This window comes from Centropristis striata, chromosome 7 (assembly GCF_030273125.1).
Source record: "Centropristis striata isolate RG_2023a ecotype Rhode Island chromosome 7, C.striata_1.0, whole genome shotgun sequence".
In the NCBI taxonomy this organism is placed as follows: domain Eukaryota; kingdom Metazoa; phylum Chordata; class Actinopteri; order Perciformes; family Serranidae; genus Centropristis; species Centropristis striata.
The window spans coordinates 30,741,538-30,766,690 of record NC_081523.1 but is presented as its reverse complement, the minus strand read 5'-3'; the positions used below and the strand labels follow the sequence as shown (position 1 = coordinate 30,766,690).

Genomic DNA, 25,153 nt, shown 5'->3' with positions numbered 1-25,153 from the left:
CTACCAAGGTTCATTGTGGTGCGAGCTGAAGTCGTGCCTTGTGAAAATATCGCCATCTGACGGTTCAAAAGTTCACACTGACAGAGAGATGCGTTCAAATACAATTTATGCAACTCAAGAAATCTGAAGTGGTCCATGGTACACGGATTTCTGCGCCGTTAAATGAAAACCCTTCAAGATATAACGTTAGGCGACTATAGACGTGTTAATGTTGCTGTTTGTAAATGTATTCCCTTTCTGTTTAGCAGTAAAGAAAATGATAAAAATCCATAAATGTCACTTCAAATTTAAGATGCGCAGTTCGCAGATAAACGGTAGGCGAATAGCGAATATCAAACGAAGCAGAAAGTCACCTCATTTGATTTTAGCTGGTAGATATTGAGTCTGACTTCATTCTGAAGATGTTCAAATTAATGGCAAATCATTTTCCATGCCGAAAAATAACATAAGGCTTCATTTCTAAATATCTAACTACATGCAACTGCAGGTTTGCGGTATTTTAGTAAACATTTTCAACTACAAAGCACGTGTGTCAGAATTTGCCCCGACTTTTATACTCTTCTGTTGCACAAAGCGAAAAGCAAGCATTTCGCGCATATGTAGCGCAGCATAACTATCTCAAACACACTAGAAAAACGACTTCCTGTTGGCAACCAATCCGCGACGCCTGTGTGGTTTCCATGGTGACAACAACCAGCCAGCTACCTACCTTTCTGTCCGCAAACAAGAATTAACAAGGCGAACTAACAACTCTATTGCAAACTAGTCCTCGCTATTACTAAATTATTGTTTTACACCGTCACCAGCAAGTCTAGCGACTTGATTTTAAAGGTTTCTTTTGAGGTTGACAGTCGACGTCAGAGAACTAGTTAGCTAAACGTTAGCTCGGCGGCTAATCCAGAAAAAAGGACTCAATAATCTGCTGCTAGCAAATTTAGCATCGTGTCGCTCAAGATGAGTGAACAGTTGAAATTCATCGTTGAACAGCTTAACAAGGACCCATTCAAGAAAAACTTCAACCTCATCACGTTTGACTCCCTGGAGCCGATGCAGCTGCTGCAGATTTTAAATGATGTTCTGGCTGAAATAGACCCAAAGGTAAAGCTTCAACCATTGCCAGGCTTGAGTCACTACAGCCGTGTTTGTGCAAACCGTGGAAAATGTACATGATATCATCCTGCTTAAGGCATAGAGCCCGACCGATATGAGTTTGTTTTTTTAACTCTGTGGAGTCTTCAAAAGCGCCAAAGCATGACTTCTTCATGACATCCAGACGTAAAAACAAAGCAGCGTGGAGCCCTACTGTAAATTTACCTCCTAAGGCTGTAAACTCCATGAGGCCAGTTTCAGTTTCATGTTGATATACCAAGTAAAACTGGAGACAAGGTCAAATATATTTTGTATAAAATTATAGAACTGGATGTAACCCTCTTATATGTTATATTTGCAACCTTTTTTTCACATTTGCAACATTTAAAATTCTTTATTGAGCATGATAGTGTTTTGAAAGTAAAAAAAAAGATTCAAATCACATTTTATGTTGGACTAAAGGACTAGAAAATACACAAAATTACCAAAAAAAGACAAAAAATTACCAAAATAAGACACAAAATTACCAAAATAAGACACCAAAGGACTAAAAAAAGACAAAATGACCAAAAAAGACACTAAATGACTAAAAAAAGACACAAAATGACCTAAAAAGGACACAAAATGACCAATAAGATCCAAAATTACTAAAAAATAAATAAAAAAAGACACAAAATAACTAAAAAAAGACACAAAATGACTAAAAAAATACACAAAATGACCAAAAAATTACCAAAATAAGACACAAAATGACCAGAATAAGAAACCAATGGACAAAAAAAAGACAAAATGACCAAAAAAGACACTAAAGGACTAGAAAAAGACACAAAATGACCGAAAAAGACACAAAATGACCTAAAAAGAACACAAAATGACCAATAAGATCCAAAATTACTAAAAAAATAAATAAAAAAGACACAAAATAACTAAAAAAAATACACAAAATGACCAAAATTGTTAAGCTAAACACACAAGACACAAATAAAATAGAGTCACGCGAGAATAAAAACCAGAGTTGGATGACAGGATCACACACAATCACAAGATCACATTTATGTTGGTCTTCTTTGTTTCTTTTTGGTTCAAAATGTTGATCCAGTAAGTCAGAATAAAAAATAAATTATTATTAGGTCATATAGGTGAGGTTGTGCTGAAAAAAATATACCAACATGGCATTTAAACATTTTTTAAGTGGTGTATACAGGCAGGATGAAAAGGATTCAAAAATGGACAAAATAGCCCAAGACCTAGAGTTAAATCAACCCATTCGCGATATGGCTGCTGATATAGGTATTTTTAAGCCAGAGTGAAAATAGACCCTTTCTATGTAAATTAAGCACAGATTTGCTCTGATATGACTGTGTTAATAATTAGACATTATGCATAGTACATACATTCTGAATAGGGAAAAAATGAAAATATGTTGCTAACACCATTTCTAAGTCACTACATCATTGTTTTCTGTATTATATGTTCTGAAAAAAGTTGTCATTTTGACAATATATTCGCCAACACCGATAGATACTGATATATCTGTGATCGGTCAATATCAGTTGATAAAATGGTCTGATTGATAAATTGATTGGTATTGTTGAATTAATCCAAGCTAGATAATATTACTGTAATGCTATCTGCTGCTACTCTTGTTTTTAGCAAGCCATAGATATCCGTGAAGAAATGCCTGAACAAACCATAAAGAGAATGTGTGTTCTACTGGGAATGTTGAAATACAAACCTCCTGCCAACCTCTCTGATGTGTAAGTAATAACATTAAGTGATCATTTACTTAACCATACCTCATTTAGGGAAGTACTTTTTAATGTCTAGTCCTAGATATTTGTGTCATATGCTCTCCTTCTGTCATGCAGGAGCAGCTTTAGACAAGGCTTGGTAGTTGGCAGCAAGCCCGTGGTCCACCCCATCCTCCAATGGCTGCTACAGAGGGTCCCTGAACTGAAGAAAAGGGCTTATTTGGCTCGCTTTCTAGTCAAACTGGAGGTGCCTGCAGAGTTTCTGCAGGATGATGTCATCACTGACACCTTTCACCAGGTTGCCAACACTCATAATTTGTCTCCTAATATCTGAAATCACTAACAATTTAAAAGATAAAAGAGGCCATGCATTAATGTTGTGGGGTTCATTTTACAGTATGAGGAGCTGGTGGAAAGTTTTAAGACGTATCACAAGGAGTGTGAGATGCTGAGGACTTCAGGCTTCTCTACAGCAGAAATCAGAAGGGTGAAAACAGTCAATGGCTCTTTGCAATCACTGTTTGTTGAAGCTAAAGCTTAACTATGTGAATGATATAGTAATTCACCTGCTGAAGCTTAGTTAATAATGCAATTGAATTATTCCCTTTTTTTCTCCAATAACAGGACATTAGTTCAATGGAGGAAGAGAAAGACCAACTAATCAAACGTGTGGAAAGGCTGAAGAAGAGGGTAAGGCCAACTGTTCTGAGAGGCCCCTCGCTCTTCTAATGCTTGGAAGGCTTTAGGATTTGCTGAGGAATGAAAACATGACCTCAGACATATATTATCAGCTCTCTAGTAAACCTGACAGGGATCTGACAAGCTGAAAGGCTGTCTTAGCAAGTCTGTGAAGTAATTAGGTGTTGATTTAGTGGGTCTTACTTGACTGCTAGAGGTGCTTGGTTATTTCTGATGACAATGTGATAGCCTGCGTTCAGACGGCGTCATATTAACTTGTGGATCCACTAGGTGGAGTCGGTGTCCAACCATCAGCGGATGCTGGAACAGGCGAGACAGCTGCGAGTGGAGAAGGAGAGAGAGGAGTCACTGACTCACCAGAAGCAAGAACAGAAGAACCAAGTAAATGCTTGTGATTAATTGCGGTTTGCCATTACATTTTCTCAACTTGGTATAATTTACCAAGACATTATATGCCACTCAATATGTCTGTTGTGATTTGGAAGACTGCTACTTAATTCGTTGCAGTACCATTATGCCAAAAGAATTTTCAACACCCTACACTATAAGATATTACGGTTGATTAATCGACTGGCTGATCAACAGGAAAATAATGGTCCATTTTTTCAATAGTTGATCATTAATTTAAGTGATTTTTCAAGCACACATTTTGATTTTTTTTTAAATTATCTAGTTACAATGTCTCAAATGAGAGGATTTGTTGCTTTTCTCTTTTTTATATAATTGTAAATGTCATATCTTTGGGTTTTGGACTTTTGGTCAGATAAAACAAGACATCTGAGGCTGTAGCCTTGGTCTCTGAGAAGTTGCTATGAGCATTTTTTTTTCATTCAACATTTAATAGACTAAAGATTAATTAATTACTTGAAAAAAATAATTGACAGATTTACCAATAATGAAAGTTACCTGTTGCAGAGGTGCAGGGCTGTTTGATATACACAGTCATCCATAAAGTTGGAATAAAATATATAATATTTTTACCTCATTCCATGAAATGCTTGTGACAATGTGATTTATTCTTGGCAGATACAGTATATATCTTCTCAAAACTTTATTAAGCAATCTCTTCCAAACATATCACAATGAAAATTAAGCCACAATTAACAGACAATTGTGTCTGAAAAAAAAAATGTATGGGGGACTTTATGGGCGACCATGTAGTTATCAGAGAACAGAGATGTTCACAGAAATGTTTTAAATAATTGCAGAATTAATTTGCAACCTCTTGCAAAATAAATAGCTTTTGTTGTTAATAAATGTAAACATTTTCCACAAATTTTCAAAAGATTGTTAGGTTGCTTTAAACGAACTGGCCTCTGAACAGAGCTTTCAAATTCTTTATTAAGATGTGAATGGAGCTAATCAGTTGATTACTCATTTAATCAGTTGTCAGATTAATTAGCAACTATTTTGATAATCACTGAAAGCCCCCAACAGTGAAAATAGACCAGGCGCTAACACTACTGTCATATTCGCGATATAACGCGGGCTGTGGAGCTCTGGGCTGGCTCACACTGCTCTTTCACAGGTCAACCTAGTACACCAGCAGCAGTGGTTGGCAGGATGGAGGCCGGATCCAGAATTTCTCAATGAGAGAGGAAAAATGGGGTTCTAGCTCGTTCTCAAAATATTTTCTTAACTTTGAATGTGTGAAAACTATGTTAAACAAAATAGGAATCATAGCAGAGTATTTGTTATACTTTAAACGTCTTTTTTAGGCCAAACTGCCAAAATTCACTGCTTCCTGCTTCTCAAATGTGCTTGTTTTCTTAGGCTTCTATGATCATAAATTGAATACCATTTTGGCAAAGCAAGCAATTTGAAAATGTTATCCATAACTGTGGGATTTGCATTCCTCACTATTCTCTGACCTCTTATATACCAAACAATTAATGTATCCAAGATAATAATCAGGAGATTCATCACTAATCACGAAAATAGTCATTAGTTGCATCCCTGTTGTTGGTCAAACTAATTATCAGTGGGTACTGAATGTTAATGCTCCCACATCACCTGTATTAGTAATCATTTTGTGTGTTCAGCTGTTCCAGGCAGAGCAGAGACTGCAGAGATCGCAGCAGCAGTTGAAGGATTTGCGACAGGCAGCAGCAGATGCCAATCCAGAGAGTGAGTACCCGCGTCCTGCTGTTGTCTCTGCAGGACACAGCTGGATGGGAAGCTCAAGGACACAGCAGAGCATTAGGAGGTCTCTCAGCTAATATGCTTTCATCTGTTGAGACCCTCTAATTATTGTGATCTTTGAAGTGCTATAATAGAGCTTATCTAATGTTGAAATTGTCTCCTTTTGTTCTCATCTGGTATTGGGCTCTTCAGCCAGAGGAGAGATTTACACATTTACAGTTTCTAAAATGACCTATGCAATGCAGACTAGGGTGGAGCTGCACAAGTAAAGTCACTTATCACAATTACTGTACAGTTTGTGCATGTGCAAAAAAGTACTGTGAATGCTAATCCGGTTGCTGTTATTATTAATGTGTTTCATCTTATGCTTAGCTGGTTTGTGTGTAGAAAAGATACTCAGCTTTTTTTAAGTAATCAGAGCTGTGGAAAGCCTGATAGGGTTTCAAACACACTGAGCTCAAAGCGCTTAATTAAAAGCTCCATCTCTTTCAGGCTTAATGAAGAGGCTCGAAGAGGAGATCAAGATCAACTCCTACATGGTCTCTGAGAAACTCCCCAAAGAGCTGGACGGTATGAGGCGTACAGTGCAGAACCTGCAGAAAATAGCAGCAGAGCCTGCCATGGGTCAGGCCGATCTCCAGGAGCTGGAGGACAAGGTTAGCACCAGGATGTGCTGTTAAGTCTGTATAACTCCATAAAATTCTCATGTGTTACTCTCTGAGGGTTCTGCTATGGTCTCTTTTACAGATTAAAGAAGTGGACTCTCAGATAAACCAGCTGATTGAGAAGAGGATGATGAGAAATGATCCCATGGATGACAAACTGACCCTCTACAGACAACAGGTGTTCAATTTCGTTTGTCTTTCATCTTTTGTCTATTGTCTCTTAAGTGAACTGAAGCTGAGCCCTATGGGGGCTGACTGTGATGCTGTATGATGTTTATCTCTGCTGATAACCAAGACAGGGAGCCACTCGTACAGAAACAGCTCCATAGTGTTCCTACAGGTCAAAAAGTCCATAACCCTTGCGCCTCATTACAAAAAAGTTGCTCTGATGTCCTTAGTAGACAAAAAATGTTGGTGTCAAAAATATTCAATAAAATGATTTATTAATATTATTTAACAATTTCATTAAGTTCAATCCAACGTCAGTCTTCATCATCAAATATAAAATGGCAGTTTGTTTACATAATGCCTCTGTTGACCGCACAAAAACTGGATTATTTTCAGTTTACTAAATGCTAGGTTGTTTTTTTTCAGTCTGGGATATGTCAATGGTAACAACACAGCTTTTTATGCATTTTTACTTTTTGTGCAGTGGCAGATTCAGATAATTGTTAACTTAAAGGACAGAATGTTCCCTTCCTAAACTGCTATAAATATACTATACATTCATACTATTTTCCACTTTAACTGAGTAAAAACGTTTTAACTCACTTCAATCCCAGTGTTAATTAATTTTATTATTTTGTAGCCTTTTTAATGCCTTTTTAAGAAGTCAAATTATTTTCAGTACACTAAATGCTTGAGGGATTTTTCTTTCTTCAGTCTGGGATATGATTAGCAACAACATTAATTTTGATGAAAATAGCATGTATTTGCCCTACAGAGACCCACATGATCAAATTCTACAATTTTGACACCAGGGCTGTAGATTAAAGGCCTGCTATAACAGAGTGCATTGTAGTGCAAGTATGTCAGTATTACATTATGCATTATACACATGATGTTTTCTACATCACTGAATATTCTCAGCATGTATCCTGGAGGCTTCCAGTTTCCATGTCACTCTTGTGTAAACAGCATAGTGGACCATGATTGGCTTTAAATGTATTGTGTTGTAACAAATCCTGCTCATATGTACACATGTTGAAGTGCGGTTTGAGGTGATCAAGAAAAACTATCCTCCTCCAACAAATGATTGTCAAAACAGCCTTCTTGTATCAAACGCTGCATAGTGAAGATCACTCATGCAAGTGATGTAACAATTAGCAAAACACACTTTTGAGTAGACATTTAGCAGTTAACAGTCAGAAAGTCATGTTTGTCTATCTACAAACACTCTTGCAGGCGTCCATCATCATTCGAAGGAAGGAGTCCAAGGCAGAGGAGCTTCAGGAAGCGAGAGAGGAGCTTGCCACTGCAGAGAGGGAACTGAGGCAGAGGAGAAGCCAGGCACAAGCTTCAGATGGGGGAGAAGTGATCCGGGGTGATGAGGTAAGCTATTGGAAATCCTTACACTCACAAATTAATGCAATCACTACACATCAGCAGGGATTTCCCAATCAAGTTTTTTTCTGATCCCAGTCTGAGTCACTTAAGTCTTGATCCGATACTTCTATTTTCTTAGATAATACAGCTTTACAGTGCCTTGATCGACACTCATACCAAATCTTGGGAGATCAGGTCGGGAATTTACTAAATATCGGCCATCTCACAATAAGCTAAACAGACAGTAGCAAAGAAAAAAAACACTTTCTGTATGTTCCTTCTGTTCGGAAGTAATAATGAAGTAACTCCACACATTACATACAGAAACTCCAGCTTTATGTAAGAGAGCACCAGTAGATTTGCAAACTGCAGAAAACACAAGAGGTTATTTCTGTTCTTATCCAAACACAGACAGGCTCACTGTCTAATGTTACTTATCCCTTTTCCTTACTCTCCCCCACATTCTCATGCAGAGCTATGAATAGACACAACAGAGAATATCCAGAACAAGGAACTGTACTGTACAAACTGCATGAAAAATGGCCTTCTCCCTAATGTCAAGTGTCATCAATCTCCTAATTTAAGTCAGCTGGACACATTAAACAGACTTGAGGCATAAAACCTTTTGTCTTTATTTATATCCCATAATGAAGATGTCCTCTCCCCCCGGTCACGTTGGCGAATGGATTTGAACTATTGCTAAAGGTTAAAATTGTTGCACTTAAGTGAGAAATCCAATGACCCCCTTTTTTTTTTCGCCCCTGCATACATTAAGCTTAGAGTTAAAGAGCCGACTACAAACAGTTCTGTATAAGCAGAGGGACACTGATAGATTGGGGGGGGGGGGGGGGGGGGGGGGATGCACTGTGTGGATGAGAATTTTTATAGCCCGGTGTTTGACGCACATTGATATCCATGAGGTTTGCTGTCTGCTGAAAAAAAGAGTTACAGCATGTCTGAAATTGCAACAGCTTTCTCTCTGCTCTCCCCCGCGTCCTGTGTGGCTGCTGCCAATCCCAGTGGATGGTACGTTTTGTTCCAGGGGTGTTGTCCTGATGCTGACCCTGACCTCTGACCTTCCTGTGCGTAAAGTAAAGTACATTTCTCTCCAGGAAATCTTGATCACTAACATTTACAGTGCTAAATGTAGCATTTTAGCATCAATACATTACTACTACAATACTTTGATGCACTAGCATAATCACTTCAAACAAGCAAGTCGGGCTGAAACGAATGGTTCCAAGCCTTGAACCTCCACTCATGACTTCTAAATCAACATTTGAATGCTGCACTTTTTTTGCATGTCTATGTTCATTCTTTATCTTTAGTTTTATACTATTTATAGAATCAGATTCCAGTGGTGGCTATGTAGGATTGATTCCAGCTCCAAGCCTTGTAAAGTCCAAAAGTCATAATATGTTGAACAAAGATAGATGTTATCATTTCCAAACTTTACAAAGTGTGGCCCGTAGGCCAACGGAAACATTTTATGCAGCCACGAACGCGACATGAAATGCATGAATTATTTTGTTATAATTTGCAGCCCATTTCAGTACTTTCATTTTCAATAGCTCACATTTAATACATGAAACAGTTACTGCATCAGACTGCATCCCCAGGTTAGGAATCACTACTTGTAGAAAGCTGCTGCTTGCATGGCAGCTCTGACAGTGCATAGTAGTCACGCACAACCAAAATGCATATAAGGCAGGTGCTGGACCTGCCTTATAAAATAAAAACAGATCTACACTCTTTAGCCCCCTTTCTGAAGAAGAGCATGTTGATCGAGACGTCATGTTGAATTGACGAGAGAGCTTCAGAGTGCGGACCTTTTTTTTAATAATTTCATTTTTTAGCTTTGTCATCAATGCTGTGGGGTAAGAATAATGATTTTGGTAGACATCACATCACAATGGCATTTTTCGGGCGTTCCCGGTGGCACACCTGGTAGAGCGCGTACCACAGAGGCCCAGTCCTCGTAAGCGGGCGGCCCGGGTTCGAATTCGGCTCGGAGCCCTTTCCGGCATGTCTTCCCCTCTGTCTCCCTTTTCAATCTCAATATCTCTCTCTCTCAATAAAGCTACAAAATGCCCAAAAAATATCTTAAAACAAAAAAAAACAATGGCATTTTTCTGTGCAGCGTTCAATCATATTTGCTGGCTCCCTAAATTGGCACTGTATCATCAAACCTTTGAGCAATCGTGGTCTAGTAGCAATCTAACAACAACATAATTTCCATTTTTTAGAACCATAATAACAAAACTCTTTTTCAACACTTTAAAATAGTAATTTAATTTAATAAGCAATTACAAAACAAGATCATTTGCTTAGTATTGGCACTTCAACAAGACATCATTGCTTTATTCCCTTACTGAATTAGGCTGCTGCCTGCACGTATTTATGTTGATAAAACTGGTTATTTTAGTTGAAGACAGTTGCTTTATTAAAGAAAAACACTTAAACCAGTAAATCACTTTATTCAAATTGACTATTTTGATAACGGACATTTGATGCTTCATTTGAAAACCTCCAATAGAAACTTTGAATGTGAATGACTGGAGCCTGACTGATATATCTGTTGACCGATATTATCGTCTAATATTGGCCTTTCACAGACATATCGGTATCTATTGGTATTGGCATATATGCTGTTCGATATGCGCAAATATTCATTCATTTATTATCTCTCTCCGCTTATCTGCACTCGGGTCGCAAGGGGGTGGACCCTATCCCAGCTGACATTGGGCGAGAGGCGGAGTCCCTGGACAGGTCACCACACAGAGACAGACAACCATTCACATGCTCATTCACACCTACGGGCAATTTAGAGTCACCAGTTAGAGCTAAGTGCATGTTTATGGACTGTTGGAAAAAGCCGGAGGACCCGGTGAGAACCCACGCTGACACAAGGAGAACATGCAAACTCCACACAGAAGAGCCACAGGCCGGAGTTGAACCCTCTTGCTGTGAGGAGAAAGTGTTAACCACTAGACCAACAATGCTTGAAGTGATTAAGAAATGTAGCTAGTGATTTTATTTCTAGTTATTCTTTAAATTATCATTCCTAGAACTGGTTGACAATGTAAGACATTGTATGTACAATGTATGTATAATCATTTCAAATATTTAATTAAGTTAAGAAAGCAACCTAGTACCTTTGTACAGTCATATTGGTGCAAAATCCTCAAAAAGGTAAAAAATGCACAATATTGGCTGCTTTATCTGTAATCTGTAAAATCCCCCTCCCCAAAATTAGTATCAGTCTTAGAAACTCCATATCAGTCAGGCTCAAAACATGACAGTCACGGGCGTTCCCGGTGGCACACCTGGTGGAGCGCGTACCATAGAGGCATTGTCCTCGTAAGCGGGCGGCCCGGGTTCGAATCCAACTAGGAGCCCTTTCCCGCATGTCTTCCCCTCTGTCTCCCCCTTCACTCTGTCTTATCAATAAAGGCCAAAAAAGATCTTAAAAACATGACAGTCGCCACAGCCCTTTAAGCAAGCACACAGAATATGGACCATCTTTTCTGGCCTCTATAATGCATTTTATGGTTTCTACAAATTGGCCAGCTGTTCTGGGTTATTATAATCCATAGAACTAAAGGAGGGGAATGTTTTTGCAATAGAAACAAAACTAATGTTTTCACTAACTCTGGAAAATACAGGAAGAGAAAAATCTGTGGAAAAACTACTTCCAACTTGTTTATTCTTTTCAGGAAGGAAAGAGATCACAATCATCTGAGCAATACAGTGGAGAAGAAGTAGCACAATCCTCTTTGTGACAGGGAGAAATATTCTGAGATGTTGGAGTGTGGTCCTCATTTCTTTAAGTATTGGCAACACCACTTGTAAAAGACAGAGTGTGTGTATGTGTATTTCAGGCACAGTTGATGTACTGAATCACTTATAATAAAATATTATAATTAATTGAAGACTAACATACCTTTTAGTCTGACTGGTAGGATGAGAGGAAGCTGTTTGTAGAGACAAAGAGGGCCCTTGAGACTATACATGAATGAAGTTAATGGAAAATGTTTTTTCAAACACAGCTTATCAGACTCCTCCGTAGTTTTGGGCCATCGGCCACGGTGGAGAGGATCACTTTATCAGAAGTATTTTCCATTCTGCTGGTTATGTGTCATCACATGCCACCCACCAACTGCAGGGTCTCTCTGAGAGGGATGACTACATCTGCTCGTCATTGGTTGGCCAGTAACATGAAACCACTTTATCAACCAGCTTCATCGCACTGGTTAAATTTAGTCTTACTGCAGTGAAGACACCACCACTGATCTGTGTTGCATGCATGCTGTTTCTGGAAACATTGTGGTGATGTGGCTCCATTTTATTTTTAAAGGGATCCTCTGCTACTGTACAGGATGTTCTACACATAGTTATTTGGGGTATCTGCTGCACCATTCATGTTTCTGTTGACTTGTCTGTATGTGTTGGTGCGACTGTACTGTAAGTCTGAGACAAGTGGTGGTGTTATGACTGCGCTGTCGGCCAGTTTAACAGCAGTTGTTTTGAGGACACACTGTCGGGAACACTATGCAGTATAATTCTGCTGTGCTAATTCCTCTCTCAGCCATGTCTGCCCTTGATGTCCCAAAATACACAAAGAATAAATGTACATACACACTCACTAACACGCACACACCAAGCTTCACCGATCCCCAAAGGACATGAAGCACATTCTGTAATTTCTGGGGCTGTTCTCCCGTGTCCATGTTCATTTATAGCTGCTCTTCATTGTGGAGGAGTTTCATTGTGTCCCGACAGACGGTCAGAGTGGGTAGTGACTGAACATCCACTAAAAGCAGTTTTTCTGCCAGATGAAGCTGTTTGCTGTTCATATCTGGCTGTGTATCTGAAAGGATCTAGTGGCTGTTTCAGGTCACGGCATGGCCCCCAGTCATTGCTGTTCTCTAATCCCTTCCCTCCCCTGGCTCAACCCATTGTCTTCTCCTGTGGCCATTCATAGTATCTCAGCTGTGCTGGACACCACGTTGTCAAATATAAACTGCATTTATGCCTCTTCCTTTACATTTTCAAAGAGAGCATGTACAATGTTGTGCTGGTAACAGGCACATGGACATTGATTTCACTGAACATTAAACATTGAAATATATGCCCAGTTTGCTTTAAATGTGTTATAATGTATATTTTAATTTAAAGACATAATATGCTGGAATTGCTGCATACTATTTGTAAACAAACAAACTTCTGCCCCTCCTTCCAGATTTACTCTTTGTTTTGGAACAAGTTTTGTGTTTTGGTGTTTCGCCTGGCTGTGTTGTTGGAAGGAGTAATGGCTCTGACTTAAAATTTATTGCATGCTGTTTGGATTGATCCAAGGCAAGGATTTGACCAAGGATCATTTTGATCACGAAAAAGGCTTGCGTTATTGAGTTAAATAAGGGGTTAAATGAAGTATTGTCTGTTGAAGGTATGGATATATTATATAAGACTTTCTAATGCCAAACTTTAATCAGAAATTATGTAATAGAAGGAATACTTCATCACATTGTCTTGTTTTTACAATGTTGTCTTGTTTTTAAAGATGATTAAGATTTTATACTTTGTAAGGTGACCTTGGGTGACATGGAAGGCGCCTCTCAATTAAATGTATTATTATTATTATTATTATTATTATTATTATTATTATTATTATTACTACTGATAAGTGATTTGTCTTATAACTCACTTAGTTATGGGCTATGGCCAGAAACAAAATATGCCTTTGGCAAATCTTAATATTTTAGGTCTTGTACATGACCATTCAGGAGTTTCTCTTTACACTTGGTTTCTCTATCAGGTAAGAGTACATCTCTGGCTGTTTCACCATAGGTAACATTGTTCATGTCGGATTGTCGGTCCTTTGAGTGAGAGCATGAAGGGGGCGGCCACTCTAGTCCTTTATGTACTTTTTCAAATAACACTGGTGATTTACCTTGGATTCAGACAAAATTATATCTTCCACAGCCATTTTAAATTTTAAATTATTCTGTCTCCATCGAAGAGCTGCCTACAAGAAAATATCATAATCTTTACAAACAGAAAATGAGTCAAAACATTGTTTTTGTTTTTTTATGAAAATCCTGCATACTATACTTTTAACAAAGAATCAAATTGAAACATGTATGTGTCAGGGCCTACAGCCTGCAAATGTACTGTTGTGGTTTGCTCTCTTTAGTAGTTTCCACATATAACCCATTGGTTTGTGGACTTTTGAAGCCTTGAAGTTCAGCATTTTGGCCATCGCCATATTGGTTGTTTGTTTTTTGCAGCTCATACATGCACACAACGGATCAGGAGCTGATGCTACATCACCAGCTAAAGCTAGCAAGGGACAATTGTTCTTCTAAATGAACAGCTGACACAGAGTATCTTTTGGTTCAACTGAACACTGACAAGACATTTTAAGCAACCAAAATGTTAAAATGAACTTTGAAGTGAAAACACACTTTGAAAGGGTCAAAGACGAAAACACAGTGCATTGTGGTAGTGACCTGTCAATAACAGGGTAGCCACACATGCATACCCTGCTTTATAGTCTTTTTTACTCTAAATGGGACCATTATTAACAAAATGAACATCGTGCTGTATTGAAGAAGACATGAAACTAGTGATTGAGACCATAAACTCATAATGAGAATGTTAATGAGGTAATGCACCAAGTGAGAAGTAGGGACATTTTCCTGTTGACTTCCATACAAACTGCCTTCTTTTTGCAACCAGTGGAGTCACTCCCTGCTGGCCATTAAACATTTAAAAAAAAAGTTTAAGGCACTTTCATACTGGTTTCTACTGTTTGTACATTGAACCTATACATGCCCAGGACCAAATATCAGGCAGACAATATTAGTGACAAGCTTGTGAAACTAGTGGTGCATTTAGCAGCATAAGAGACAGATCTTTCCTCAGGAGTTGGTGGAAACCAAATCTGAGCCTCAAGGGGAGTGAATATTGAACAGAAGGTGTTAATATATGAGTGTTTATAGCTTGTCTCCTTGCTGCCCTTAAATCGGTTAATGTAGGTTTAGAGACCTTTTAAAGTAATAATCTTGAAGATTTTCATTTAAATAATAAGAGTGCGAATCACACCTCCGATTGTCATTTTCTTCTCTAGGCACCCCCAGAAAATATTAACTTATAACTTTATATGTCAGAATAGCAAATAAACCACACCATTTAATTTGCTCTGTACTGTATGGAAATTACTTATATTATTATTCTTTTTTAATAGTAATTATTCTTTTTTTTTTAAGGTAATGCTAAATTCTGTTTTGTTCTTCTTCAAAGCTGAAACGTTTGGTGGTGAAATTGCGCAACAAGTCATCAGTACACAAGAAGAAACGGCAGGAAATTGCTGAGCTGGCGGCAGAATATGGAGTCCTGCAACGAACAGAGGAGATTCTCAGGCAGAGGCATGAGGATATCCAACACAGACTGGTAAATCTTATGTAAACTAACTACTGTTTTACATTTTCATGCAAGACAAGCTGCAAAAAATTACAGGCTGCGAACGACACATTTTCCTCTTTCATTTTTCTTATTATTAATCATGGGTGATTGACATTTGAGTGCCATATTGATCTACACCCATTTATAATCTGTTGAGCAGCTCCATTTGACTTCAATAAGTTGCACAACACCATTTGCATAACGGCAGCATGAGCAATCATCACTTTAAATGTTCCATATTCTACGTGGACCACAGAAATCCTCCTAACTGCTCTCAGTGCCCTCTGTGCCCCATAGCATTCACACTGTATCCCACCCACCCCTCTCCCTGCACTCATGCTGCTATTCCAAATGTGCTGTTTTCACTTGATCTCCTCATTCACACAGTTTGTGTTAACAGCGAAGAGGTAGAAGCTTCCTGGAAATGGCTTCACGCCTCTGTGCGGTCCCAGCACCTGACTTGTTGACAGGCTGTCTGACGCAGGCAGAGCTGCTATTTCTGATGGTTGCATCTGCTGCTTCTCCTCTGTCTGCATCCCACACAGGATTTGTTTAAGCAATGAAAGTTTTCCTTCTGATCACGTGTCTAGCTGGCAATATGACAAAAAAAGAATGCACTCAAATTGTGGTTGATAGCACACTTACTGTTCTTATTGATGTAGACATTTAGGATGACTCCCTAAGGCCAATAGATTTTTTTGAGTGCAGGTAAACTTTTAATTTCACTGCTGAATTTGTTCATACACTTACATGTTGGTCTCTGTTGTGTTTTCCAAGCAAACTATGGAAGCTGAGAAGGGCATCTCTGGCTACAGTGACACTCAGGAGGAACTGGAGAGGGTGTCGGCCATCAAGAGCGAGCTGGACGAGAAAAAGGGCCGCACACTGGATGACATGTCTGAAATGGTAACTAAACCAGGGGGGAAATCCACCATAAACATTCTTGATGATATCTTTGTATTTTATGAAACAGGTGTATGAGAAAATATTTTTTTCCTAAATCTAAACCTTTCATTTTAAAGCCGACCTCCATGTGCTCTCGGCGTCTCTGCACCATTATTGCAGCCTGGGAATGACTGTAATGGCACAATGGCAGGTTTTTCTACCTCTATATAGTATAGTGGTGACAAGGGTTGGGCAATATGTTAACATTTTCCAGCCAGCCATCATCAGCCCAACAACCAGTGATTGCTGATGTACTTGTGCAGGTGTGCTTTATAATTTAAAAAAAAGACATGTAAATCACATAATATGGGACCTACTGACACAATAAAGAGACGTAGTGGTCTATGTAGTCATAACATTTATGTAAATTAGGTGTAAAAGCAAAAATATTGTGCAACCTCATTCATAAAGGCGACAAATTATTTATAATACTAACGACACCATGAATTTATTTTGATGACATTACAGATCTTGTGTTTTTGAGGAAACCTTTTGAGGAGCTTTTCCTGCTGTGACAAGTCAAAATGTCTGCTGGCATATTAGCGCATGGGGTTTGGCGACCTCAAACACCCAACTTCAATTTTAGCCGAAGTCTATTAGCAAATGTGAAAGGCCTGTGTGGCTGTGCGGGGCATCTATTTAAACTTATATAAAAAATTTGCCACTGAATGTGTGGATGTCAAATCAATCAGTGATTTATGGTAAATGTAATGGAAGAATCAACCTCTTCAGTATGTGCTATTCCTCAGAGCTGTGCCAGCCATGTCGGCATGTTCCAATCAACACTGCTATGCTAAGCCTAGCTCGTGGTGAAGCCTGTAGCCTTGTGGCCTCTACCTCTATGTTGAATTAAAACTTAAGATGGAACCTAAACTTCCCTGGATGAGTAAAACTTTTCTTATCTTGAGGGAGGTGTGGTTCACAGCCACAGCTACTATTCTGGGTCCCCATGACTAGCTCTCTCTCTGCTCAAGTGGCTCCACTGAACTCCTCTCTGGTGCAGTTCTGTTCATTTTTAAATGAATAATCTACAATTCATGGTGGTTTGCGAGACAACTGTGTTCAGTCTTTTGTCACCAAACAGTCTTGCTTTTGTCTTCCTTGTGCTGTGTTTGATTCAGCTGAAAACCAAAATACACCTCCTCACAGGTGTCACTCATAGCGGCTAACGCTTCAAAGCGCCCCCCCAAGTGTGACATCAGTCTGACCCTGCCTCCTACTGCCTGCCCACCACACCTACTGTACATCTAAAAATAAACCAAATAGTTCTATTATATCATACCAGGATGCATTGTGCTCGAGCTTCTGTCTAATGTCCCATAAAATTAACTAAATAAAATCGCCCTGCTGGTCTTAGTTGTCTTTCCAGTTTATCTTCAGGGTGTGAAGAAAGTCTCCAGCACTCATGTGCACTCACTCCAAGTAAGGAGTAAATGTATATACATATTTCATGCATATTAACACACACACACACAGGTTCCTCTTGGTGTGTCGGAGACAGCATCCAACAAAAACTAAAAAGAAAAAAAAAACAAAAACACATTTTGCAGCTGCAAACTCAGTTTTCTTGGTCATTATAGCAAAAACTTTGATTTTTTTAATCAGCTACATTTACCAACAACTAATCAGACATTCACATTGATTTTGAGCTATTACTAACAGACAACTACAAGGTAAATTATTAAAATGATCCCAGCATAGCTCATAGCTTCAACCTTATTCATCGCCCTTCATCCTTTTGTGTGAAGGCCCAGAGGGAAGCAGTTGCAACTGATTAGGCCATGCTCCAAGCTGTAGTGAGTTTGTTGTTTAGTTGGGCAGCTTGTTCATTTGGCAAACTGCAGACCACTCCTAATGATGGAGTCAAACATCTCTGGCTCCAACCTAAAAGTAGATCTTTACACTGCCACCGTGGATCAGATTTGTCAGGTTGCACCTGTCTGGTTGATAATGCGGCATCATCTCAGTAAATCATTAGTCACAGTCGCATTACCTGCTGTTTTCTGCTGCACACTTTAAAAGGAAATGAAATGTGGTGGAAATGTAAGTTTTAGCAATAAATACATTATATTTCCTCTCAATTTACTTTCTGATTATTGTAATATTAAAGTTGTTTTGTTCAGCTTTAATAAAGTGTGTTATTTACTTGTTTTTACAGGTGAAAAAATTAAACTCCATGATAGTGGAGAAGAAGTCTGCTCTAGCACCCATTATAAAAGATCTGAGGTCACTGAGACAGCGGTGTCAGGTGAGCATTGTCCGCATTATAACTACTACTTCAAAGAATCCTCTCAGTTTATCAATTAGGGATTGTAAAGAACATTTGCCACGTAAATACCAGGGGCATAATGATCCATCAATCTGGATCATGTATCAATTCAATGATCAGTGATATAAAGTCACCAATGCAAAGTGAAAACACTGATATATATGATCATCAGTGCTAGCAGCCATGAAAAACACAATGAGGCTATTTACTTACTTGTATGTATATATATATATATATATATATATATATATATATATATATATATATATATATATATATACACATATACATACATGTATTTATATATGTATATATATATATATATATATATATATACACACATATACATACATGTATTTATATATGTATATATATATATATATATATATATATATATATATATATACACATATACATACATGTATTTATATATGTATATTTACATTTCTACAAAGGGTTAAATCCCTCATGTTCCCACTGATGATAAATAGTTTCTACTGGTGTTTGTTCGCTCTGTTTCTGCCTCCTTTAAATGCAGTTATATGACTGCTGGAGTGCATTCTGGATGAATCAGAATCAGTGCAGTGTGCTTCGTCAGAGGAGAGAGCTCCAGGGTAAACCACAACACAACCCAGTCTGCCGTGTTGCAGGTGTTTTGCCTTCTGTGAAATTTTGTGTGGACATTTAGTCACTCAGTGGCTGATCCAAAGTGTTTTCAGTTCTTTTCTGTTTTCTGCCTCCATTACCACAATACACAGCCACTTCTCTTTGTCTCATCCAGTGACAGCCAACTGTGTCTGTCAGATGACCTGATTAACATAAAACACAACAGACTTTAGGGCAGTTAGATTTTTTTTGTTACATGGCTGCTGTGGCTCAGTTGGGAGAGTTGGTTGGCCCCCAACCGAAGGGTTGGTGGTTCGATCCCCGACCATCGCAGCCTACATGTCGAAGTATCCTTGAGCAAGGTACTGAACCCCAAATTGCTCCCGATGTGCTGTGTTCATCGGTGTGTGAATGAATTCCCAATGGTGGCAGGTGGCACCGTTTAGGGTAGCCTCTGCCACCAGTATGAATGTGTGTGTGAAAGGGTGAATGAGCGCAGTCTGTAGTGTAAAGCGCTTTGAGTGGTCGCAAAGCGACTAGAAAAGCGATATATAAGTGCAGGTCCATTTACATTAATCTCATGAAATTGCAACTTTTTTCTCTGACTATTTCATATACAAGGTTGCCCATAAAGTTGGAATCATTTTGTTTTCAGACACAATCCTTTTGTTATTTTGTGTGTATGTGTGTGTGTGCGCGTGTGTGTCCGTCTCTTTTCCACATCAAACCTACACCCCCGATTTAGACAGTGATTGACAGATGATTAATCCAATCACCTGCCAAGTATTTTTTCTATTTGTCTGCCCTTTTCCAAATAGTTCTAAAAGACGGCTTCTTAGATATTTCTGTGTAACAAATCATCTGGCAGCATTAGTTTAGAATAAATCAGCAGTGTGAAATCTTGGATTTTGGAGAAAAGACAAAAAGTGTTTTTAAAAGAATGAATACAGATAGAAAGTTCCTAAGTAAAATGTCTGGAAGAGATCAATAATTAATTTGTCAAACCATATTTTAGTTGCTTTCAGTGAGTTGGTATAAATGAAACTGCTTGTGTTAAAGCTCCTTAATTAAATCAATTTCAAATTGTATTGTGGCAGACATTGTGCTATCAGCAAATGTTGCATCATAGTCCAAATATCAATATAATATTGTCATGAAACACCCCTACTGAACACATTTACCTTAAAGCTGGAGTGAGGGACTTTTACATATATATGAATCTTCGTTACATTCAAGCCCTTGCCAAATTAATTCCCACAGTTCTGATTAAGCATATCACTGCCAGGGAAAGCTTTGTATTTTGCAGTATAGCGAAGTGCTAGTGCCTGTGGCAACATTACCCGCACTGTCACACCACAACTTAACTTCCTGCTCATGGACGGGTTGCTTTTTGGCAAATACTTTAAAATTATTTGTACAAGGAGACTTGAAGAGAGTGCTCCTAAGTGCAGGGGGAGATGCAGCACGCTCACCTGAAGGCATGCATCAAAGGCACGTCGACAGTGTTTGTGTCATAATTCTCAGTGTCTCGGGGGGAGACAAAAAGCGGTGTACAAGTTTAAATATGGACCCTCACCAGTCATGACAAAAACATTATTGTCCTCTTTCACAAACAAGTCAGGAATAAAAGCTGATACTGATTTTTTAATCAGTCTTATAGGGGTTAACAGAGTCTCTGAGTCTGTAATCTCTACAAAATGAAACAATACATACAACATAGGATGATGAAGGATTGTATGCCTGTAAAAAATACAGCTCTCATGTCTCCCAAAACAAATCACAAATTCTATCTCCAAAGCCAAAAGAAGTACATTTTCTGTGAGAAAAACATGAACTATTAATCTTTCCTAAATGTGAAAACAAATTGGGATCTTCACTGTGCCTTGCCTTGCTTACAGGCCAATAAGAGTTAACTAATGCTGTGCGTGTGCGTGTGTGTGTGTGTGTGTGTGTGTGTGTGTGTGTGTGTGAGATCATGGACAGGGTCCATTAAGAATAATTTACATAGCCCATAAATAAAATGCACAATGGGAAAGCCCCCCACATTGCTGAGCTAAAGCGGAGGATTAAATTTTCCTACACGTGTTCCCAGAATCGCTCTTCCATCTTACTGGTTAATGTCTGCACATAGAGAGCTGCAACAGGAAGACATAAATAGACTTTGTTAGGGCCTGTTGTAAGTTAAACTGCTTGAATGCCAGCTGTGATGTTTTATTGATGTAAAACAGTGCTGAGTGTGAAAAGAGGGTTGAAAATTGTGTATTCTATACATCTGTCTCAGTTGTCATACAGCATACAGTATGTAAAATCATTTGTCTCGTAGTTCCTGTGTGTGACTGTGTGCTATGTATCTTAACAGGAACTGAGTCATGAATATGAGGAAAAGAAGTCGCAATATGAAAGTTGCACTGCTGGTTTGGAGAGCAACAGATCTAAACTGGAGCAGGTATGGTTATTATACTACATGATAGAATATTAAAAAAAGTTCTGAGAAGCAAGAGAAAAAAAATCTGGTGATCCATTTTTTAGTGACTCCAAATTGTTTTCTCACCTGTGTTTATGACTTGAACAGGTGAAAGAAAATGTTTTTTGTTAGCAAGTTATGCAACATTACTATCATGTCTTTCTTTTGGCTAAAAAGACATGGCCGTAATGTTACATATTAATGTGCTAACATGCAATATATATGTACCTCGTGTTTAGCTTGCATGGAGAAATTTAAACTCACCTAGAAGAAAACATGAATGTATTTGATCCTATTAAGAACTTGGGGAAGCAGTCCTGCCAAAAGAAAATAAAACTTTTTCACTGATGAAAAAGATTATCCTGGCAACACCTTTTTCTCATAAAAAACTGAGAGAAAACACATGAGAGAAAAAGTTTATATCAAACTATGTTATGTTATGAATATTCAACATAAAACAAGTGCAACATGGAGTCTTTGTTCATGGTTTTCATCCGCAGGAGGTGAGAGCATTGAGAGAGGAGACAGCACAGGATGAAAACCGATATCATTACATCAACTCCATGTCAGAGGCAAGTATATTAAAATCTGAAGATAGTTGCTTAAAGCAGGAAATGAAACATTTTGGCCATCAGCCACAGTGAGTGTTTCACCCATCATTAGCACTGTTTTACAAGCCTAACGTCTCTACTCTTAACTCTGAACAGTGACTTGGTTCACACAGGGGTGCTGCATTTGTGGACAAAATGTCTCAGCATTTTACAAGTGACCTGCCTCCAAACACCCACTGTGGCAATAAACACTACCTCTGCATCTTTGTCCTCCACAGATCATTGAAATGCAACTACAGCGGGCTGCTGATGAGATGAAGGCCTATGTGTCCTCTGACCCACAGGAGAGGAAGAAGGCCATCAGGTGAGCATGCTGAGCCAGGCCAGCCAGCTGCTCGCAAGATGAATACTCCATTTACTTCAGGAAGCTCTTATTACAACACAGTCATGTAGTCTCTCATTCAGCACAAAGACTTTTAGAAAAGTCATTACCACACCTCGTGATATCAAGATCTGCCGCAACACCACACCTTTATATAAAAAACAGTGGGTGAGATCAACATGTGAAATTGCAATGGCCCACACTTTTCAATGATTTGCTTGTTCTTCTTTTGTAGGGAAGTGTACATGAAGAACATTTCAGAACAGGAGTTACTTGGCAAGGTGAGAAACTGTATCCAAGAACTGACTTAACAGGTGCCATAATTCTGGCAAGAACATATGGAAGCCCATTTCTGCCAATGTTATTTAAAAATAACACTGAATTTCCCTTCGGGGATGAATAAAGTAATCTATTTATCTATCTAAAAAGAAAAAAAAGATCCTTCAAGTTATTATAATTAAAAATGTTCTCAAATAATACCATAGTATTTCAAAAGAATACCATAGTATTTCAAAATAATGCCTTAGTATTACAAAATAATGCCTTAATATCTCAAAATAATGCCTTAGTAATAATGCCTTAGTATCTCAAAATAATGCCTTAGTATTTCAAAATGTCTTAGTATCTTAAAAATAATGACAGCATTGCAAATAATGGCTTAATATCATAAAATGGCTTACTATACTTATCTCCAAAATGATCTGAAAATAATGATAAACTTTCTTTAAATACCGCAGTATCTCCAAATACACTGATTTTGACAGAATAACGACTTAGTATCTTAATGACTTAATGAGAAAGTTTCACATTATTTTGAGAAAGTATCTCATTATAATAGTGTAAATGATTTTCTGGTAAACTTTCTGGTTTTCATCTTTTATTATTTTCTTTTACTGGCTTAAATGGGCTTCCATAAGAATATGATCTGAGGACAGACAAGGAAACTTAATGGAAGCTTGCAGAACTGCAGTTATGTAGATGGAATTATGTATGTACATTGTGATCAGACTGATATTGTACAGAAAAGTTCCATTTTAATGTTGTTTTTGTTTTCTTTTAATATTCACTCCTTTCCTTTGTGGATTCCAGAAATTACGTGAAAAGCAGAAGATGGTGAGGGAGAGCCACGCCGCTAACATGGAGCAGATGAAGATGTGGCGTGACCTGGAGCAGCTGATGGAGTGCAAGAGGCAGTGCTTCATAAGAGCTCAGAGCCAGGCATCTATTGGTCAGGTCATACAGGAGGGGGGAGAGGACAGGCTGGTGCTGTGAAGACATATCTACGCATAGTCAACTGCAGATCACTTCAACTTACAATTCTATATCTACCTGTAACATTTCAAAATCTTTTAACAATATAACTGTTATACGTTAGTGGACACAATAGCACAAGGCTTGTTCATGGGGTTCATCTTTCCCTCCATATTGCCCGTTACAAACTGCCCGTAGAGTTTCACTTTGTACTTTGTCCTGTGTAAGCACCCCACCACTCACATCATTTTGTCAACATGGTTTGAGATCCTTTAAGAATCCACAATTTAAAGAAAACATGTATCAGGAGGTGTTGCAGGACTCAGTGTTTTACCTTCTCTGGGCCCTTGAGACTCCATTTTGCCACATCTTAAATAATACACTCTCAATCAAAGTGTCCAAAGATAACAGTGTACAAAGTGGTGCACTTGGGATGTGGCCGCGGTCAACTATTTTTGGCATTGACAACCATGACCTTGGACTGGGTGTCTTGCCAATTTTGGAATTCACTGGGACCTCCATTGCTTTCGACACTTCGCTGTAGATAAAGTAATCATATTACTCCGTTTGTTTTTATTTTCAAACCATTACTATTTTTCTATAATAGATCCTTATTCAAAATAACCTTTGATATTTAAGACAAACATAGTTAGATGTTTTTGTTGTCTGTGTATTTCTATTAAATGTATTTTATATTCATTTTGACTCACGTTTCATTATAATAGTAATCTAAAATCCAACCATCTGTTAAATAATAACAGACAGGTCTAAATCCATTAATGCCTAGATATTTCAGTGTAAACAGAATGAGACATATAATGATACTACAGTTAGACCTTAAACATAAGAGGCTAATAATTAAAGTACAATTGTAATAGAACTCAAGGGACAGCTTTGATGATCAACAGTTGTTTGCTTTCTTTATGTTGCCTTTATATTGTGCCATTTAACAAGACAGATTACAAGATGGAAGCCATTTAATTGTCCAAGTAATAGACAGTAGATAGTTAATTATTTAATCGTAAATCAATTTTAACCTACATGTTTCAGAACAAATTTTAGTCAGAGTACTGAAGTTTGATTCCTTTTTTAGCAAGTAACGCGGCACAAACCTGTGTTCACTTTGACAATGGTTTGAGTGCCTCATGTTGTTCCCAACAAATGTCTTCATGGATGCTTCAGGATCCCACCCGCCCTCCCACAGAAACTTAATCTGCTGTTGACAGCCAGCCTTAGTGCCTCCTGTGCCAAACGGATCAAGTGTGCATTGTAAAAAAGCAGCTTGATGTCCAACTGGACAATGCCATGTTGTTATTGTTACAGCACC

General features: G+C 38.3%; 1 protein-coding gene across 1 annotated transcript; it reads left to right on the top strand.

Annotated features, from left to right (window-relative positions):
- The first annotated feature begins 675 nt into the window (after positions 1 to 675).
- ift81 (intraflagellar transport 81 homolog) lies at positions 676 to 24,545 on the top strand. The gene is made up of 18 exons (XM_059336585.1): positions 676 to 1,098; positions 2,743 to 2,846; positions 2,958 to 3,138; positions 3,238 to 3,327; positions 3,465 to 3,530; positions 3,810 to 3,920; positions 5,582 to 5,666; positions 6,174 to 6,337; positions 6,429 to 6,524; positions 7,751 to 7,897; positions 15,197 to 15,346; positions 16,136 to 16,264; positions 18,462 to 18,551; positions 21,538 to 21,624; positions 22,143 to 22,214; positions 22,472 to 22,557; positions 22,811 to 22,856; positions 23,665 to 24,545. The coding sequence occupies exons 1-18, from the start codon at positions 955 to 957 to the stop codon at positions 23,845 to 23,847; spliced, it is 2,031 nt and encodes a 676-aa protein (XP_059192568.1). The 5' UTR covers positions 676 to 954; the 3' UTR covers positions 23,848 to 24,545.
- The last annotated feature ends 608 nt before the right edge of the window (positions 24,546 to 25,153 follow it).